We start from the raw sequence: 22049 nt of genomic DNA on the forward strand, positions 1-22049 counted from the left end.
ACCACCCGCTGAACACATTTCAGTTTCAGCTCACATTTACATGGCAGTATGGCTATCTCCCCAGTTATATGGCCAGCTTTTCTAATACTTGCATTCTCTAGGCTGCTTCAAGAGTGTAGAATTCTGTCCTGCAGGAACTAAGAACTTCCTTGTACCACTCTATTCAAAGTGCACTTCTCTAACCTGCTTTCACAAGTAAAAGCCCAGCATCCCATTTTAGTTTTAAAAAAACTAGCTTAATGCATCATTGCGACATACTCAGATACCACAGTTACAGGTATGCTATAAGAACCTGAACTGAATAGAATTAGTTTAATTGGATTCCTAAATATAACTACCATCCAATTTCCAGCAAAATAAATTGGCAGTCATAGAGAATGGCTGGTCAGTGCGTGGCTAATGGCAGAACCTGTGCTTTAGTCACATTGACCTGATAGTGGTTTTTACCAAAATAGCAAGCTATTATTTTCAGTGCTCTTGGTTTCAAAAGGGGAGGTTCTAGGATTAGTAACCATGTCATCAACATGTCACTTCCACTCATAATATAGGAAACCTTCTTTTAGGACTAAATATTTGTTTGTACCTTCTTGAAGAGGAGATAGAGTAATTTTCAAAAAAAACATTTCCTTTTTGCTTTCCTCCAACAAAAAATGAATAGTGGACACACTTGTGCCTCTGCCCAACACATGCCTGCATCCAAGTTCTTAAAATTCCAAGTACGCAGATTTTGTGAGAACTCAATTGCAAGAACAAAACTTTAATTTTAATTAAATAAAAAAGAGAGAGCCACCCTTTAGAATATTAGGAAGCAAGTGTGTTTATTGGAGCTACCCTTTTTAAAAGTAGTAGTGATCCAATGCCCTAAAGTTCATGATATTGCTACTGCACTGGTTTGGATCACTACTATAGAATATTTGTGTCTAGTATTTGTACATGTTCTTCACTGATAACTGGCAATGCTCATGAGCATTGCCATCTAACTTTAAACTTGCCAAAGGAACTTGAAACTTGAATACATTATAGCAAAGCATTTCACCACTGCTTTTTTTTTAAGCTTGTAAAATGTTGAACTACTATGCAGATTGTACTAAAATCTTAAGATGAATCTTTTAATTAAGCCACCTGTATCCAGATCCCAGAAGGGCTTCCCTTCAGATCTTCATATTGGGAGAAACTGTCTTAGCTGACCTTAAACATTTTCCTTTGTGCTTCATTTAATTTAAAATCCAATCTTGTTTTTGACAGATTACCATGTCATTGAGACCCAGACTCATCTGAAAGTTGCCAAGGCAGAAGCAAAGTCTATCCATACAGACCTATGCAGTAAACATATGCCTGAAGGAACAGGCAGGAACATTCCCAGAAATGGTAAAGAACCAAAGCTAGATCTTTAGCTGGTATAAATTGGTGTAGCTCCACATAAGTACAGGCCAATTTACATCGGTAGGGTATCTGTCTCTTACTGTTTACATCCTTTGCCACATATTTGCAAAGTCTCTTTTGTTGTGCTACGTCAGTCCAGTTTAATCAAAATAATTCTGTTCTTCTCACAACAGGCCAGACTGGAGCCTTTGGATTCTTCCACAGAGTGAAGTCCCACAGATTTTTGTCTCTGAACCACATACTTGTTATCTATGCAGTTCTGTAAGTGAACAGTTCTTTACCAAGACCATCAGAGTCTCCTCATACCTTTATTACACCAGTCTTACAACAGGGCTGATTTCAATGGACTTGCACCCCCACCCAGTGTAAAACTAGAAGCATGTTTAAAAGCGGGTTTCTTCATTCCTCCTTGTTTGTGTACCAGTAATAGGATTTTACAGTAAAATGTGTTCTGCTGCATAAAAGCCAGCAGAAGAATACCATTTCTTGTAAACTTTCTAAATTGCTCAAAGAAGTGCTCCAGGGTAGGTGTGGATTTTCTAGCCTATACCCTAGAGAAACCTCTGTGGTGATTGTGACAGCTAAGTTTAAGAACACTACATAAATGTCCACCCAAATAACACTTAGCCCTGCTGTAGACTCTAAGGATGAGATTTTTCAAAGTTACCTGAAACATGTGGGCACCAGATGAATTGAGAGTTCAGTGCTCTAAGGCAGCTTTGAAAATCCCACGCTTGGAATTGTACAGTGCACAAATAACTTTATTCACTGATTTTTAAAATGACAAGTATTATCAAACTTCTTTTTGGATACATCTGTCTGAGGGTACTATGTTCCAACTAACGCAGTTGTCTTGTCCTTTATTTTTCCCCTGCAGTGTCTGTGTCCTAGTCCTATCTACCTTCTACATGAGATATAAAATCAATGTTCTGGAGGAACAGCTAGTCTCCATGGCTTCCTTTGTTGCCTCCCATATTAATGAGTAAGAAGACATCATTTTTAAAGGAGAATAATAATCTTCTGTTTTACACGCTAAGCCCTGCTGGACACCTGTCTTCTTCAAAACCTCATGATAATTGACAACAATTTAGTGCTATGCAGTTCTTGAGCCTGCATTAGTCTCATCTCATAACTTCTTCTGTTTCTCAGGAGCATTGGGGTAAAAGTACTTCAAGAGAATTTAGGTATAACCTGGATTTAAGCAAATTTCAGTTAATTGGGACTAAAGGTGACACAGGGTGTTATGGGACAATCTAGAGTTGGACTGTACCCTCCCTTCAAAGAGGCATATTTCAGAGTTCCTGAAACTGGCTGTTCTGCAAAGGAAACCTGTATTCTCCAGGTGCTATCTGGCTAGCTTTAGACCAGGGGTCTAAAACACACAGGCCACGAGTTATTTCCTGTGGCTCAGCATAGCTCCTCTCACCCCCTGCTCCACCTCCTCCTCCTTCCACCCCCCCACACCCCAGCACACCATGTCCTCTAGACAGTTCTTTGGCCCCACTTAAGACTTTCCAGGAGGGAGGGGAGAGGAGCGGGGACACAGCGCGCTCAGAGCTGGAGGTGGAGAAGAGGCAGGGCTAGGGTGGAGATTTGGTGAAGGGGTTGGAATAGGGGCAGCGAGGGGGTGGGGACTTTGGGGAAGGGGTTGGAATGGGGGCAGGGAAGGGGCAGGCCCTCATGGAGTGGGGGTGGGACCAGGGGCAGAGGGGGGCGCTTTTGTATCTTTGTATGAAAAGGTTCAGCAATGCAGCCCTCGGGCCAATGTACTAGTCTTCATGTGGCCCTCGTGGTGATTTGAGTTTGAGATCCCTGCTTTAGACAGGTCAGAACCTGCAGGCAGGTTCGTCTGATTGTGTGCACTGTGGGGAAAAGGGTTCCTGAAGGTTTGGGCTACCTTCATCTTCAGGCTACACCCCTCCTACTGCACCAGTACTCCATTTTGTGATGCAGCACAAAGGAAAGGAAAAGGTTTACTCCCTCAAGAATTTGGACTGCTCTGAGTGCCAGTGTGGCCATCATCAGCATAAATTAGAGCAGGCAAAAAGTCTTTTAATTTACAGCAGCCTCCTGAAGGGCACCTATAGACTGCTACACAGTTCAGAGCAGGCTGGAACCCCCCATAGTGCTGTGCACTATGGGCCTGCCCCCTCCACCAGAAATTGTTAAGGCCACTTATGTCTGCTGTGCGTTCGCTAGGGGAATTTTCCCATGACCCTTGTGGCCCAGTTCCATTCCCTCAGTGTTGCAGCAGCATGCAGAGCTCAGGTCAGGGGAAAAATTTGTCCCCAGTGGCTGTTTTCTTGCTTCATAGATTTAGGTCTGATCTACACTAGAAGGGGTTTGCTGGTATAGCTATACTGGTATAATTATATTGGCAACCCCCCACTGGGGACATAGTTTATATAGATGGGGGGGCAGGGTTGTTTTTTGGGTCTTTTTGCAGGTATACCTTATACCAGTTTTTCAAATAAAATAAGCTATACCAGCTCAAGGACATTTGTCATTATAACTGTGCCTACACTAAGGCTTTGTCAGCATAGCTATGTTGGTAGGGGGCTTGATTTTTTTCCCCATACTCCTAACTGACATAGCTCTCCAAGCAAAACTTTTAAGTGCAGACCTAGCCTTAAACTGTAAAATATATTAATGGGGAAAGGGGAGAAGCAGCTAGGAAAATACAAGGTTTCAGAGTAGCAGCTATATTAGTCTGTATTCGCAAAAAGAAAAGGAGTACTGGTGGCACTTTAGAGACTAACAAATTTATTTGAGCATAAGCTTTCATGAGCTACAGCATCCGATGAAGTGAGCTGTAGTTCACGAAAGCTTATGCTCAAATAAATTTGTTAGTCTCTAAGGTGCCACAAGTACGCCTTTTCTTTTTAGGAAAATACAAGTAATTCAGTTAATGTTAATGTCAATATCAATAACCTAATCCACTAACTCATGAATATTTATTCTTACTGACTACTATGTACTCTGAATAGGACTATATTGCACTAAAAACATAGAAGACGTCAGATCTAATAAGCATTTATTTCTAGTACAGCCATTGTGGTATTCAGGGATCATTCAGTGCTTAAGGTGCTTGCAGGAGATCAAGTTTATTCTGTGTTTGCTTCCAGTTGGCTGTGCTTAACAAGAGCTTCACGCTGCCCCATCCAGACTCTGTCTGGTAATCTCAGCCATTGAAGGCACAATCCCCAATACCACACCAATAAACTCTCATCTGCACTTTCAGGTGGTTTAAAATAGATTTCCATGCACCAAAACAATGGCCTCAGTTAATGGAAAAGGCAATAAAAAGTAAGTAGTGTGTGGAGACTTTGGATTAACCCTTCGGACCCTCCAAATAAACATTCATCATCCTGGGTAAAAGGCAGTGAGGTACATAGTATATTTATAAGCAATTCACTGACCCTCCTGAGGTACCTAAGCAAACACAGGGCCTGCTCCTCGTTACATCATAGTTCCCTCTCCAGGCCCCATTTCTTTGCTGTTTTTATAAACAAAAAAACAAATAACGTTTCCTTTGCCAACCTCATTCTGCACCTACCTGTTGTCGGGAGGCAACCTAGTCTTCAGCACAGAGCAGCTGGGGGCTCTATGAAAGTCTGACAATACAGATTTTTCCCCAGGCTCCTCCTACATTCTGTCTGCTGGAAGCACATGATTCCCGAGCACAGGGAAGGAATGGGACCCAGCAGGAGGGAGATAGCTGTCCTTAAGAGAGCCAATTAGAGAAGAAATAGTTATTCCACAGCAGGGCAGAGCACAACTTGCTTCAGCTAGGGCTCCTGACCCAGCACTGGTCTAAGCCCCAGAAACTTAAGATCCTACCCAGACATAGCAACGCCTAGTCGCTGCACCAAAACCATAGCTAGTGGGGTTCACAGGTGGATATAGTAGGGGAAACTGACTAGTTTATTTAGCATTACTTTCAAGAGTGGACTATATTCTCTCCCCCATGTGACTGTGAACCTTCCTAATCTAGCATGCAAAAAACAGTTAAAAATCAAATAGTAAACCAGCATGCAAAACTGCAGCAGCAGGTGTTGTACCCGGAAATGTTGACACAGTCTGCCCGCTGGCGAAGCACGCCCTGAAAAGCAAGCAGCCAAAGAAAGCAACAAAAAGCTAAAGCTAAACTTAACACAAGGCAGTGCCGTACCCAGAATGGGTGGGCCTGTCTGCAAAGTATTGAAAGGGCCCAATCTCTTGGGTCAAGTTATGTTACACTTCTAACTCCATTTTCCTGAGGCAGTCCTCCATGAATAAAACATTCCATGACAAAAACACTCCAGGCCATTTAGAGAAACTATTGCACCATTTAGGGTCTAATTCTGCTCTCAGTTACTTCTGCAGGTTCCACTGACAGTGGGGGTAGTGTGTATCTAGTAGAGGGCAGAGTTAGGCTCTTGATTATTAATTTAAAGGAGTAAGAAGGGAAAAATGCCTTATCCTTAACTGGAATGCCTGGAAAGCTGTTCATCCACTGGTTTTTCCCTTATTTAGAGTGTGTGAGACTGTTATGGCCCCTTCAAACCACTTTGATAATGGAGGGAGAGTCATTCCAATGTGGTCCAAACTTTTAAAGGATATAGAGTGATCCTAATGTGCACTTTCCACAGTTTTTTTTCCCCACTTTGTTTGGATCCATGTCATAAGACACAAGCATACTTAGAGGGGTTTTACTAATAAAAATGCTTAATTTCCATCTTGGTTTCTGTAGAATTAGTCTGGTAAAGAATGTAGTCTGGGGGCACAAATTACATTACAGAAATACTGTGCTAAATAAGTATCACACTAACAATGTTCCCATTCAAATCATTCATTGCTCTCTATATAAAATTTCTATTACATGTCCTCATCTTTGCTTTTCTCCTTCACATCTCATTCTTTTGTTTAACAGCCAGCCAGTGCAACAAGGCCTGGGATCCCATCTGCAAATTAATGCTGATGCCCTCTGTGGTGAACTAACAGCTAACCTCATAAAATTGGAAAAGGTAATTTATTGAGATGAATAAAATAAGGCAAGTACTTAAATGCCCAATACTCAGCATACATGATGAGGACAGCAGGTCCTTGTCAAACCACTGATGTTTGTCTTTCCCAAAAGTTTTTGGGAAAGATTTGCTTTTGTAGATCTCAGAACAGCATCTCTGGAAGAGTGTGCACCACCTTCCTGAGGTGAGATGGTTCTTGGACAATGGCATAAATTAATAGTTAAGCCCGAGCACCTGTGTCAGTATACGTGAGTGCTCCCTTATGAGAGGTTGAGAGATCAATTGCCATTTAATTACTCTGAAACCTCCAGTGATTTGTTGTGTTTATGATCAGTTAATGACCTTCATTTTTGGCTGGTAAGGCAACAGATTTTTGATATTACCTTTCTTAGGTGATCTGTTTCTTCAGCCTGTTTTGTCCAAACAATAAAAGCTGCTGGAATGCCAGTGTTCACCTACAAAGTGGGTATTTAGTAATAGCCTGTTACTGCTTGGTAACATGAATGCACCAGCCATTTGTTCCCTGCAGATGACCTCTTCTCTCTTCCATTTACTAATTGCAGAACTAAATGTATTTGCTTTCCCCAGCTGGAAAATCAAACAAAAGAAGGGTAGGCAGGAAGGTATATTTTCAATTGGTTACATTTGTATTTCAAGTGCAGTAAACTGATAATTAAAACTAAGGTGTTTCATTTTTTTCCACTGACACAGCATGTAAGTTGTATTTCTACTGTAATAACCCTTTATTTGAATTCCTACATACTAAAATCACATGAGTGTTTGTTTCTAAAATGTTGATAGCTTGCCAAGGTCTTTAATACAGTTTGTTTTTCAAGAGCAAACTTTTCAGGTTGCATGTCACTGAGATTATTTAATATCACTGGTTTCAGAGTAGTAGCCGTGTTAGTCTGTATCCACAAAAAGAAAAGGAGTACTTGTGGCACCTTACAGACTAACAGATTTATTTGAGCATAAGCTTTCGTGAGCTACAGCTCACTTCATCGGATGCATTCACATTTTCCACTAATTTTCCACTTTTCTTAATATCCGTGCTAGCTATATGTCAAAGGTTTCAGAACAACTTTGCTACCAAGGAAATGGGGCTTGATTCTTTCCTCAGTGTAAATCTGAAGTCATTCCATTGACTTCAGTGTCAATGTTTACTAGTTTAAAACTAGTGAGTGAGAGGAGATTACTCACTATATGGTAAGATATATTCAGAGACTGCTCCTGCAGTCTTGACCCAAGTACACAGGCCAAATCATTACAATGGGATTTCTCATATAAAGACTAATGCTTCAGTTCAGCAAAGCACATGAGCATGTTCTGAAGTCTCATGGATTTCAGTGGGACTTGAGCCTATGCTTAAAGTTAAATGCTTTGCTCAACTGGGGCCAAAAGAATTGAACCCCTAAAGATACCTTAACTATGCTTGTTTTCACACTTGGATTGCTGCCAATTTACAACACAATGGTCCTCGTGTCCTCTGAGCAGAGGTTGTTGCATACCAACACACCTCTCCTAAAGGAGCACTGGCACTCTTCAGTAATGAGTTGCTAAACCTTAGCAAGTACCTAAGTTAATATTATGAAATAATGAGCTATTTGTGGTTTGTGAAAATTTTACTGCTGGATTGACATTGTGCTCTGATGTTACAATTTTTTTTTTTAAGTGAGGAAAGTAGTTAGTTCTGGTACCTGTACTTAATGTATGCTTTCCTCTCCTCATTACATCTTCCCCATAGACTTGCCGAAGTCTGGCCTTAAACCTACTCTCAAAAAGCCTGTTCTGAATTTGACCCTGTTGCAGTGACCTCTTTTGAATGCAATCTTGTGGTTCTCCCAGCTCTATTGATTTCCACACTTGTCCGCCACTGAATTCCCATTGGCTTAGTACCACAATATCTAGCACTTCTAGACTATTTTTGATGGGCTTCATACAGTATGATTGCCAAACGTACCAGATGTATGCACCAGACAAATGCTTGAAATTAAAAACCAAAAGGACTGGTGTGCCTCACATAAAGGAGCCCCAGGATCCCCGTTGACTCCTCCACCTCTTCTGAAAAGGGAATAAAATTAAAATGCAAGCACTAGATGAATTTGTATATATTAACCTGGAAGCCAACTTCATTTTTTTCTTTTCTTCCCTTCCCTCAGTGAACCCATCCCCACTTTTTTTTCTTAAAGTGTTTGTTTGGTGAGCCTCAGGAAAGTGTGGGGGAGGGGAGTGAGGTATGATGATGTGGCTTTAAGGTAACTTTCCCCGATCCTGGGTCAACTGGGGGCTGGACTGGACATGGCATAATTTTAGAGCAGCCTTAAGGCAGCGCCATATTACACCATCTGTAGCCAGTGGCTACGGCAGCTGAGGCGCTGGCAGAACACCTTGACATGCCTTATGCTAAGTGGGGAGAGAAACAGGAGACACAGGGCTGGCTAAGCCAGCTTTGCAACATCCAATGGTTCCCTTGGATAGCATTTTGGCTGCTTTGCACTGCCTTCAACAACACAAAGCAGCTGGGGCAGAGAATAGAGCCCAGTGTTTTCTCCCTGGTGCTGGCTGCCACCTTGCTTCTACTTAAAGGATGAAGCTAATTTCTGGAGCATAGAATGTTTTACCTCATGATCTGTAGATTGTGTCCTACTGTCCATAGGATGAGGGGGAAGCCTGTCCTGTTTGAGCTTGCCAAAACACTTTGAATTTCCCACTTTGAATAACCCAAAGGCTTTTGATAAAAGTTCTGTAGATGTTTTCTTGAGATTTTGGCCACCTATAAAGATGGTCACCATGTTTCAATTATCAAAAAAGATCAATTATGAAATTCTGAAAAATTACAACATATTGATAAATCACTTCAAAACTTTAATGAAATTAATTACTGTTTTTTTTTGGGGGGGGGGTGTTTGTTTTTTACCAACTTTACTGTTCTTCATGGAGTAGCCCTGCTCTTTCACTAACTCAAACTTAGGCAGCTATGGAATTTACCTAAAGTGCTCCTAAGTCCTGCCACCTCAGTTCCAGCTTTCCAACTGAGTTTGTACCTGGCCAGGGCCATCCCTAGGAGGGTGCGGGCCCGGGACAAAGGTGCAGAGTTTCTAATCTGCCGGGGGGAGGGAGAGTGCTTCCCCCTGGCTCCGTCCAGGACCTGCCTCCACCCCACCTTTTCCCACCTCCACCCTCTCTCTTCCCTGCCCAGTTCTGCCCCCTCCCCCAAGCAAGCTGTGCCCTCACTCCTCTCCCTTCCCACCCCCCACCCCCTAGTGCCTCCTCACACCATGAAACATCTGATTCCCGGCAGGCAGTAGGCACTGAGAGGGAGGGGGAGACGCTGATTGGCGGGGCCCGCTGGGGGAAGGGGAAGGTTCTGGTAGGGGGGCTCCTCCTTGTCCAGCTGCCTGCCGCTCACCTCCCCATCCGCTTCCTCACCCTCCCGCCTCACCTCCCCGCCTGCCAACTCACAATTTTATCGCAGTGCGGGGACCCCACAAAGCATGAGACCCAGGGCAGTCGCTCCGATTTGCCGTACCCAAGAGACAGCTCTGTACCTGGCTGATACACATGGATGTTGGGTTGACTTCAGTATAGCAACCATTTTAAAAGGGTATAAATAGCAGTGCCAGAATTAACTGGTGCATTCAGACTTGCACTGAAGAATGCCTTCTAACTGTGTGAATAAGAAGTAAGTTTATCTGAACCTTCTGTTCTTCTTTAAGATACAAAACAACTTACAAAGACTACTTGAAGATGGTGATTGAAATCTTCATGTTCTGGACTACTTCATACCTCATTCTCCTGTGTCTGATAAGCAGCATCAAACACTGCAGTGAACTCTGCAGGCTGGAGTTCGTGTTCCGTTTTTTTTTAATCTAAAGCCACACTTAGACTCCTGCAGTAGCTCCTCTATCTCAAGAATCTGGAGAGTGGTTTATTCTTGTGCAATAAAATATATCTGTGTATTCTGACAATAATGTCTTTCCATTGCTAGTCACACATCAGTAGACACAATGTGATTTTTATAGTTTGGGGCCAAATTCTGTTCTTGGTTACTCCAGTGTAAATCTGGAGTAACTCCCTTTATCTCTATTTGTTTTTCCATTTACATGGATGTGACAGAGCAGAATTTGGTCCTGGATGTACAGCTACAGAACCATCATGTGCAAATGCTTGTTGTCTTTTGGAGAGAGACACCTGTCTCTCTAATATTACTGTAGTTATGAATAAACACTCCATTTTTAGGTTTCTTCTCTTCTGCCCCAGGTCCCCAAAATCTATGCATGTGTCAAACAACTTCATGTCTGGTCTCTCTGGGCCTGATTCTCTGAGGTGCTGAGTGCACTCTTCTCCTTATGTGCCAGATTCTCAGCTGGTGTAAATCAGCACAACTCCATTCACTTCATTGGAGCTATACCAGCTTAATTCCAGCTGAGGATCTGGCCCATTGACTTCAATGCAAATTAAGCGCCCAGTAGATGACAAGATCAAGCCCTATGCAACCACTCACAATTTTTACAGAATACCCCACCCACTATGAACTGTAGCTTCTGCAAACTGTTTATAAGGATAGCAGCCCAGGGTGCCACCTAAGCACAGTTTAAAATCTCCAGTATATTTTAAATCTACCACTGTAACACAGTTTGCTCATGATGCCCTCCAGTGCTAACACACTGTCAGCTTTTCAAAGGGTTGCATGAGGTCTTAGCTGTGCAGTTCCCATTCCAGTTACTGGGAGTCCCATAGCTAATTTGGTCACGGAAGATCCCACAGAGTCTATCACCCTTACACAATGGGAACTGTCAAGTTAATGAAAATACAAAGACAGAAGCTATTCTACTGGAGTGAACAGAAGAAAAATAGGTGTCCCTCTTGTTACATTGTTCTGTTTTCACAGAGCCTTAAATGATGAACTGTTGATTTTAACTCTTTGGTTTACCAAGTTGGTTGGTTGGTTTTTCATGAGGCAATATTTAGAGTAGCATAAGATAGAGCCTGTAAGTAAACAGATTTTATATATGTATTTTTATAATTTCTGTGAAATGTACCTTATTTTGTTTAATAAAAAATAAACTTTTAAAAAGTTTGGTGCTTACAATTTTGCTTGTACATTCCACATGTGGCAGTTAGTTTTATACCATAAACAAAGCTGATACCGGTTTTTGCAATCTGAAATGTTGCTCTTACTCTGAATCTGTTTTGTGCCTCCAGAATCTGTTTTCAAACCTTCTTCTAATACATCATACTACACAAGGCAGCTAGGGCCTGATCAAAAGCCTAATGCAGGCCATGAGAGTCTTTCCATTGAAGGCTTTCGTTCAGATTCTCAGTGTGGATGCATTTTTCCTCATCTCCGGCCACTGGAGAAGATCCTCAGCTGCTGTAAATCCATGTAACACCAGGGCCAATTTACACCAGCTGAGGATTTGCAGGAACAATTTTTATAGTGGGGATGCTGCTGATGGAAACCATGCATGTGGTGGTTCTTACTACTTCAAGCACAGGAGTGTTGGAGCCCCACCAGCACCCCTAGTTCTAGCACCAGTGAGGATCTGGCCAATATTTGTAACATGTTGCTGTGAACCTTGGGTAAACCTGTGCCTGAAGAATGTGGGACAGAAGCCTCTGTCGCCCTCAGCCTGTAGGCAAGGTGCAGCGATCTGCACAGCTGAGCCAGGGGACAGTAGTATATGGTGCACATGGGCACCTCTCCCATTCAGTGGATCTATTTCAGGTTGATGTGGTTTCCCCACAAATACACACCACAGTGAAGAGAGCACCACAAGGCTTGGCTCTTCAGCATGCTGGAAGTTAGAGTTCCACACTCAAGTGGCCACTTTCCATCCCACCCGAAACACAGATGGCAGAAGTTCCACTGAATGTACTCTTTGTGGCTGTAAAGTTTCTGGGAAGGTCTTTCATATTTACTTAGATGTATAAATATTACTAGTTGAGCAAACTGATAAACATCTTAAGATATTTCCACACACAACTTTTCACCTCACATTCTCAAACATGAGCCAAATTCTGCCCTCACTTGTGAGGTCAGTGGAGTTGCATGGGTGCAATGGAGGGCAGTAGCTGACTTCCACCAGAGAATTTAATGCAAGGGACAGGAGAGGCAACTCCCTTATCCAGGGGCTGGCTCAGCCCCTAGTGCAAGCTAGGACACTGCCGATAGCTGTCCTAATGTGATTCCGCTGCTGAGGATTATGGTAGTGAGGAATGGCCAAAACACTGGATCTCCCCAGTCTGATCTCCTCTCACCCTAACACAGCCTGGTCCATCCCACAACAGCCCCTGGAAACACCTGGTCTACAAGAGCTGTAGGCCAGCAGTAGACCTGGGCCTCAGAGTTTGCAGTATGAATTGTGTGCCAATGCTGGTAATAGATTTCTCCATGACGTTACTTGGAGAGATGTCAAAACAGAGATTGTACTAAATTTTTTTGCCTCTTGAGGCAACTTTAAGTAGAGTTGGGCAAAAAAAAAAAAATCAGTGTTTTGGTTTAGTGCTGAAAACGTTTGGGATTTGTCTGCAGATCAGAAAAGTCTGTTTCAGGCAAGCAAAATAACAGTGAGCATATGTTTGTTTTATAACCTTTAGGGCCATGGTTATTGCACTTGTCTGAGATGTGGGAGACCAGGTTTAAATCCCCCCCTCTGGAGCTGTGCCTAGCACTCAGATTTGCTGTCTCCCAGGTTAGCACTGTAATGACCAGGCTATAGCCTGTTTTAGGAGGCATTGCTCTCAATCTCTCCTGTTGAAGCTGGTCCACTTTGTGGACCTACCTACACATTCAGTGAGCCAAAGAGAGGCAGCACAAGAGAATGACTCTATAGCCGAGTGATGATTTTGAGACACTCACCTGGGAGGGGGCAGTGCTGAGTTCAAATCCTTGCTCTGTGGGGGGAATTTAAGCTGGGGTTTCCCACATCTCATGCAAATACCCTAACCCCTGGGCTAAAAGTTAAAATGGGAAAAATACATTTGGTCTTATTTTGCTGGCCTGCAATAAGTTTTTTCCAGGGAGAACTAATTGGGTCAAATTCACATAAAGTTTCAAGTCATGTTTTGGCAATTAACTATTTGTCCAAAAAAAAAATTCATTATCTAGATCTAAGGGCCAAATGTTGCCTTTGGATGTGCCCACATGCCTCCTATTTAATTCAAAGAGAGCCCTCTAAGCAGAGCCCAGGATGGAGAAAAGACTATCACAGTCTGTGTTCAAATACATCTGAACAATATTCCTAAACCTGGTGTCTTTTAAACCTTGTGGAGACTATACAGAGCTGCCTATGTAACTCCATCCAACTGAAAAGCTGACTTTGAATTTGCAGAGGGTATCAATTAAAAGCAATTCTTGAAATTACAAAGCACAGAAAAGTTGTCTCAGAAACAGGGTCAACTGATTTTATTTTGAAGACCATACCAAATAGTTCTACCTATTAGCAGCAAGTGCAGTGGGGAGGGGTTTTATGCTAGGCAAGCTCTGATTACACCCACTTTGGAAGAGATCTTTACTGAACTTAGTGATGAGGAACTGCTAATCAGGAGGTTTTTATGGTGTCTTTTAGATTTTAAAATCAAACTAGTTGGACAGGGAAGAAGGACTACGCTACTTACCAAACAAATGGATACAAAATGCACTTGCTGGAATTCTCTACAGAGTAATTTTGTTTCCTACAAATTTCATGGGGAAAATGTAATGGAGAAGCCCAAGTTTTCAGAAGTGACTAGTGATTTTAGGTGTCCAATTTGAAGCACCTTTAAAAGGGGCTTTCCAGAAAGTGTTGAACTTCCTATGAAAATCAGACACCCCTAAAGATGTCACAAGCTGCATTCCCAAAACCATCAGCCACTTTTAAAAATTTTGACTGCCTACTGTACTCTTCTAGCAAGGACTTGTTATCCTCACCCTGGGGATGAAATAATGTACAGCATGAGGATTGAGGATGGTCCATAAGGATTCAATGTGGTGTCAACTTCACACCCATGCAGGTGGGGGAAATGGTGCCCCTTGAAAAGGATGCATAACCCTAAAGCAAGTAACAATTGCAAACGATTTACAGTACTTGGGGTAGGAAACTCACAAAAAGTCAAAGCTAATATAACAATAGCTAAGAAGTAAGATGACATCAATTATTTAAGTAAAGAATAGGTTGGTCCATAGCACAGGGCTGTCAATATTAATTTTACATAAGTGCCTAGCTAGCCATAACCCTTTGCTCTCACATTATACCAGCCTAACACAGAGCAGCTTCCCAGAACTCTCACTCATGCATACACAAGCCCTCACTTCTCCTGGAGTTCTAGTTATAAATGCAAACTGGCCTATTGGACTTTCCTAGGGTCTGTGTCTATCCCCTCCTCAGGTACATTAGGACTGAAAGAATTTCCATAGCTTTCATCTCCAGAACTGATGGGGTAATTGGGCAAGACTGATTCTCTTTCCCCTCCCCTGTGCTAGTTCCACAACAGCCTGGAACAGTTTCTGCTTTGTTTTGTTGTTTTGACATAACATGAAAATGGGCTCTATATCCCCCAACACCTCCCTTATGCCCACCAGACAGATCTGTTTACTCGGAAGTGGTAGTAATAGTGTTTTAGGTATCAGTTAATAGAAGTACTGTGCCTTTAAGAACTGACGATTGGGTACTATAAAATCAAGAGAACTTCCTAGCAACTGTTGCCACTCACTGAACACAGCAGATCTATTACTCCCTGATAACTGCAAGTATGTCATGTTTTTGCTATGAAAAAGCTTTGTGGGGATATTTATAATATGCTGAATGAAGTCTTACAGAAGCCTGGGAAGGAGAGCAGGTAAGCTAAAGATTTATCACTAACCATACTGTTCTCTAAGCACATATATGAGATAACAGTGACCAGAACAAACAGTTGCAGCAGTAAAGGAGTAATCCAAATTTATTTTAATAGGTCTTTAGGCTGCCAGCTGCCCTTTAACCTACATGTTGTTGTGGCTGTATTAGAGAGATACAAGGTGGGTGAAGAGGATCTCTGTGTAGCTCTTGTCTCTTTAACCCAGATGGCACAATTCAAGGTAAGGTGAATCCAAGTAATCTAATTTCTTTCTAATGCAGGAGAAGTAAGTGCTGTGCTGCACTGCTCTGCTGTGGGTGAAGGTCAGAACTCATACTTGTCTTCTGATCCTGGGAGTGTCACTTGCACACTGCCTTCAGCAAATCATTTGTGTCTCAGTTTCTGGTAAATCTGGAATAATGGTGGATTACTTCACAAGTGTGTTATAAATGTTTCAATAGCACTATGGGATTAGAGCCAAAAGGTGTTGTGTAAGTGCCAATTACGGTGCAATGCCCTCCCCAGACTGGGAAATAGAGAGCTGCTGGGAAAGGGCCCATAAAATCTCTGCAAGGTTCATTTAGTAAGAACACGTAGGCCCTCTATCTCACAGCTCTGAACCTGGTCTAGTCAATAAAGATCAGATCATCCCCTGCTGCAGTAAAACATGTGAGATTATTGCCAGGTATGTTAAGGCAGAATACTTGAGTTTCACCTGTCTGTTCCATCTGGGTTTTGTCCACCTGTTGGGACCCTTCTGCCCCTGCCTTGGGCCTTACATCTCTATCAGAGTTGCTCATGAAATGACTCTCTGTGTGAGAGAGAGAGAGAGAATATTCATCACATTCCTTCTACATCTGAGAGGGGACAGGTTGTAGAACAACTGTTTTGAATACGTACTCAAGCCACTAGCCCAAGCCACTGCCAGTACTGCTGTGTATGTTATTATTTTTAGGCATGTCTATGGCTACTTGACCTGGAATTACACTTTCCACCTGCTGTGTAGACATACCTTTATAGCTATAGATTTTGTAGTCATCTGATCATCTCTAGATGAACCTTTAGTTCGGCACAGTTATTAGTTTATCACCTGACGTGTCAGCTGCAGTTACTGGTGACCTGCTGCACTTAAGAGCATTGAGAGTTTGAAGTTATTAAGGAGGAATAGCCTGCAATAAAGATAATGAAAGAAGGACGGCTAATTATAAGTGAAACTGAAGCAAACAAACTGGGCCTTTTATCACTCTGTCATATGCTTTTTATAAACATAACAATGACTTCTTTATTTGGAAGGATTTCACCAGCTACACATTAATTGCAGTTTGCCAGGTGAGAAATAGCAGAACCCTTATTTAACACTCTTAATTTGCTAGCATACATAGAACGGCTAATCTTACTTATTGCCTCTCAAATTTGTGGCTTGAAATCAGTGAGCTCCTCCCAAATTCCTGCTGGCTGCTATACCTGTAGCAGAAATTTTATAATGCAGGGAAGAACGAACTTTGGTAAAATCAGGGTTTCACAAAATTGTGGGAATAGATGGTAGCCTATTAGTAGGTTGCTTACTAACAACCTCCCTCCCCATCCCTGCAAACCTCCTGTTACTAAAAAACAGGTAAAAGCTTTACTAAATAACTAGATCATACATGGTGCGCCCTGAAACACTCCAAATTCTAGCTTAGGAAGACCACCAGAGAAGAGGTTTTAAAGACGTGACACCACTACCTTCCATTGAGGTTGCCCTGCCATGGAGAGTGCATTCCTATATATCATGGAAAGAACAAGGATCTACTACAAGACGTCATATAGCCTATAGGTATCTCCTCCCAAGGTGTAGCTATGCACATCTCTCCCACCTATACATCTCACTTTTTCTATTCTCTCTCTCCTTCCCAGAGCAACTTTCACTTAATATTCAGGTACCTATTTAAGTAACAATAGCAAAACAAAAACTATAGTGTGCATAATCATCTTGTGTATTGTGTTTAATGGCAGTTATCTTTTTCCTATGTACATGACACTTTGTCTTCCACTGTGTTGAATTGATCTGGTTACTAGTCACATACTCATTTATTTCAGAGAAGTTAAAAACCCACCCTTGTTGGTCATACAGGAAGCCCAGTAAAAGGCTGTCCCTCAGTTACTCAAGTCATGACGAAATGGAAGTGTCCATATTAAACTCCATTAGTTGTTTATAAACAAGTTTCCTGGTCTTTGGCAACGTAGGTAGCATGGAAATAGGACTGTAGATTGAAGGGGCCCTTCAACTGCATTTCATACATAATGATACTGATGAGGTAATTTTCCATTGAGAAGGCACTTTACCAGTACTTAGTAGCAGATTAGAGAGCAATCATTTGGATGTGCTGCCAAGTGCAAAATTAAAAACTAGCTCTTATCTATACATCTGCAGATAGCACTAAGTGCTCTTTCCAAAGTAAAGAGTTAACAGGTGGCTTAACCAGTTCATTACAGCCTCACATGCTGTACCTGGTTCCTGGTGTATGGTGCAAAACACGGCTCTGGAACTGTTCCACCAGCATGGTAGTGCCCATGACTTTGAAGGACTATGCTAATCCTCCAGTGTGTTCTTGTTCTGTACAAAAGCTGGAGCTGAGGCAAGCCGTACAGGGAAGTCACTTTGTACCAATGTTTAATTCCAAACACGTATGTGATGAACTGTTGACTTTTTCTCATGGAATGCAGTTTGTGACACTGGCTCATGATTCTCATGTGAACAACTACGTCTAAAACAATTACTACATGGTATCCAACTTGAAACAGAGCATGGTACTGACAAGTTACCCACATTTTAAGACTAAACCTACCGCTGATCCTTGTAATACTCCACTAGACACCTTTCCCAACAGATACTTTACCATTTATCATTACCCCTTGTGTTCACCCTTTAGCCAGTTTACTGATCTACATCCCAGTGTTTCCATGCCATCCAATTTGAATTACTTTAAGTGGGATTTCATCAAATGCTTTACTGACATCAAAATATTAAATCTACTGTCTCCCCTTCATTAACTAATTTGCTAATTCTACCAAAAAAGCTATCCAGTTAGCTGGCTGAGGTTTGGTCTTTATAAAGCCATGCTGCTTTACACCTGTGGTTCTTTTAAGGCGTGTCTGCATGGGGAAAATAGCTGTCAGTCAACTTCCCCATGCAGATAAGCCCTTATTCTCTGAGCGCTCCAAAAGGATGGCAGCACTTTTACCACATTAGCTTATATTTGGTAACATCTTCATGTAGACAATATAGTTTGTCATTTTCATGAGTGTTAGTCAGTTGAGGTACACAGTAGGGGAGAGCCCAGATTTACCTCAAAGAGATAACATGCGAACACTACATTGGCCTTGCCTTCACTAGGATTTTATTTTGTGTTAGCTAACAGGTGTTAGCCTCCACACATATACACACGCTACCTTTTTCCCAGTGAAGAAAAGGCCTCAGATTGAAATCATGGCCCTATTACAGTCAATGGGAGTTTTGTCATTGACTTCAACAGTACTCAGGATTTCACCCTAAAAGTTCAGAAAAGTGATACCAAATGCACTATTGGTGTAAGCAAATCCAGCTCCACTCAAGTCCCCATTTCTACCAGCATTACTCTTCAAACTTTTCCTCAAAACTTGTTCTATTATGTTGGTAGCAATGGAAGTTAGTCTTATGGGAAAGTAATTGCCAGAACTGCTCTCATGTCTTCTATTGAAAACCAAGCCTACATTCGCTTTCACCAAATCTTTTGGTGTCGCCTCAGAGGTGGTGGTGTTGTTTTTTTCCCTTCAGAAACAATTCTCAGTAGTCTTTAATCATGATGTATAGTTTATTTGTAGATGTTCAGCTTTTCTAAGCATTCAAGTGGTAGAACACAGATACTATTAAATAGGGGAGGCTCACAAATGTGAACTACATCTTCATAAAAAGTATGTCTATGCCAGCTCTCCTCCCTTTCACAATTACACAAACTACTTTTCCCATTTGCAACTTCATAACATCTCTTTGGGACCCAGAGGATGGTTATGTTAGCTTAAAAACACATTAAATGCATTCCAATCTTTTAATGTCATGCAATAAATGAAAACAAGATATTCAGCATAATTTGGCCAGCCACTTTTTAGAGACCAACAGTAAATGCTCTTATAGTAACTGCTGTATTAGACTATTCTCTCCTATCCTCTGTTATTTGTATTAACTGTGGAACTACTCAACCACAGCCTCTAGTAAGTGGAAATGATTTGGAAAGTTTTGGCATAGCAAATTTTTTTAAAAACTGCTCTGCTATTATTCTTTTTTTATTCCCTATTTAATTATAGAACTTCATTCCACGTAGAAATGGAGATATGTAATCATTTCAGACTGATTTCTGGTGGTACTGAGCTCTAAAATCATGCTGCCGACACAGCTCTGCTCATTACTCTTCTATTGTTTATAGTCCAGGAATCAGGCCCTCATAAGATGTGAAGCTGAGGATAATGTATAATTTTTTTTTCCACAAGAGGCAAGACCTTGTGTTATATTGCCTCTCACCATCAGAAACCAGATTAAAACACTGACCACAGCCCTTTAATATCTAAATCTGAAGAATGTCTGCCATAACAAGTATAATATTAACATAGTTTTATGAATATGTGAGGTTTAGAGCAGTATAGCGTTCTCCCGTATGAAACCATGATCACATTCTCAACACTCCCCAGTTGATGGCTTTGGTCATTGTGAGTGACTAGTTATTAATTTGTTCATTTAACACTAAGCACAGTACTTCAATCAATCATTTCACTGCCTCTATTTACCTGTTTTTTTTTCTTCCCCTTTAGTTCTTAATCACTCAGTTCCTATTTTTTGAATTAGCTATTAGCATATCCTGAATTTTCTTTGTTGAGGAGGACAGATTTGTTTCTGGGTTCCTTGGTATAATTTTTTTGTCTTTTTGTTAGCAGTAGAGGAGTTTTGCTTCCATCCCCCCCAAATCCAGAAATGTACTTTTTTGTATGTAAAAAGGTTAAAACACAGAATATAAAGTACAGTTCCCCCTATAATAAAACAACTTAATTATACATTACACCCTTTTCACTTTATATGGATTTTGTTCTGGTTCATACGTGTGCCTGCTTGACCCTCCATATGGACAGACACATGGAGGGTGTGAAATGTGCATGTTATTCTGCAGATTCAATTGCACTGCTTATGCCCCAGGACTAGCTCACTATTACATGTTTCTCTTTGGGCTTCCACAGCCACAGCCACAAGCCACATGAGAACAAGAGGGACCTGTCTGTCTTTTACTCATTTGAACTTAAAGCCTGGCAACTTCCGTTCCCTTTTAAGGAATAAACTTGTACACAAGTTAACAACCATGCTGGAGTTACATGTCATTAGGCTAATGTTCTGTTTAACTATGGTTATCAATCATACTGCGATTCAAACCCTTTTGTGCTTAGTAAAGCGTGAGGCAAAAGCATAGGCATGTTCAAAAACTATTAAAATGTGCTTTTGGTGGGGAGGGAGAGGGAAAAGAAAATGGAACTTTGTGAATTACTAGTAAAACCATGGTGTTTGTCCACTGTAGCCACAGCTGTGATCAGTTCAGTCCAAATGAACAATCTGATCAACAAAACAATTAGAAAGCTCACTATGGGAGAAAAAAAAACAAGTGTAATGTCAACAGACCCCAGTCATCAGAATCGAACTGGGGACCTTTGCAGCTTACTGCATGAGCCTCTACAGCATGAGCTAAAGTCCAATGGTCTGTTAGCTAATACTGTAGAGCAAACTCATTTAATTATATATATCTCCCCCCCTCTCTCTCCCTCTCTCTTGATGCCACTACTACATGGGACAGAACACCACACCCAGGGGGTGTGTGGGTTACAATAGCCAGCTGGATTCACTAACCAAACTATGACCTGGACATGCTCAGCTAGACCAGACTTCCTGTACTGTGATGGAGGAGAAGAAAGCCTCTTCACTTCATGCCTTCTATAGGACAAAATGTCTGAAAAGTATTGTTAAAAATACAGAACAGGACAAGAGACCCTACTGTGCCAAAGGTCTCCAACTGCAAAGACCCTGATTCCCCACTATCTTGTGCCCAGGGCCATAACTAGGGCAGGGTGAGAGAGGCAGCTGCCCAGGGCACAGAGCCAGCCGGGGCAAGGGGTGCAAAAATGGGGCCGTGCAGGATCCAGCCCAGCAGCATCAACCCCTCCCCCAACAGGATTGGGCCCAGCAGCGTGGGCTGGAGTCCATGGATGTAGTTTGGGGGGCGTTGCCCCCCCAAACAGAGACCCTGGCCAGGAGTGGAGGGGCTGGTCCAGAGCTGCTTCTCAATGCCTCTGCAGCTGGACGCCACCTCCTGGGTCCTAGTGCCGCTCGTCTCCCCCTTCTACATGTGCTAAGTGCCCTATATGGCCTTCATCCTGCTTTCTGTTCAAAGGTGAGTGCCTGGGAGGGCAGGGGACAGGGCAAGGGGGAAGGAACAAGGATGGGATAGGGCAAGGGAAGAGAAGGGGATAGGAGGATGGGGCAAGGAGAGGGGGATGTGGGAGTTGGGGGAGTGGAGGGAGCAGAGAACAGTGAGGAGAGGAAAGGGAGTGGGTAGAGGGAGGGGGGGCAGTGGGGAAGGAGGATGGGATGGGAAAGCGAAGGAGATACGGGAATGTGGGGAAGTGGGGACCCTGCATGCAGTTTTCCCTCAGCAGCAACCATTAAACCAGCCCATCCCCCCCTCGCAGCACTGGCAGTCCACCTCCAGTAGGTACCCCCTCCAGTGCCCTCCAAAAACCCATTCCAACACCCCACAAATGTCCCTCCCAGTACACAAACACACCTCCACC

General features: G+C 42.3%; 1 protein-coding gene across 7 annotated transcripts in view; it reads left to right on the forward strand.

Moving 5' to 3' along the window:
- Positions 1–11427, forward strand: part of GRAMD2B (GRAM domain containing 2B) — a 75716-nt gene extending 64289 nt beyond the window's left edge. For 6 of the 7 annotated variants that reach the window (XM_073344843.2, XM_073344846.2, XM_073344842.2 and 3 more), the window contains 5 exons: positions 1246–1368; positions 1557–1644; positions 2261–2365; positions 6296–6389; positions 10106–11427. In XM_073344843.2, the coding sequence (XP_073200944.1) occupies positions 1246–1368; positions 1557–1644; positions 2261–2365; positions 6296–6389; positions 10106–10147 (452 nt within the window). In that variant the 3' untranslated portion in view covers positions 10148–11427. The remainder of the gene's footprint in view (positions 1–1245; positions 1369–1556; positions 1645–2260; positions 2366–6295; positions 6390–10105) is intronic. The other variant, XM_073344845.2, reaches the window with a different exon arrangement.
- Positions 11428–22049: the final 10622 nt, after the last annotated feature.

The sequence above is a fragment of the Lepidochelys kempii genome, chromosome 5, assembly GCF_965140285.1.
Source record: "Lepidochelys kempii isolate rLepKem1 chromosome 5, rLepKem1.hap1, whole genome shotgun sequence".
Lineage (NCBI taxonomy): Eukaryota > Metazoa > Chordata > Testudines > Cheloniidae > Lepidochelys > Lepidochelys kempii.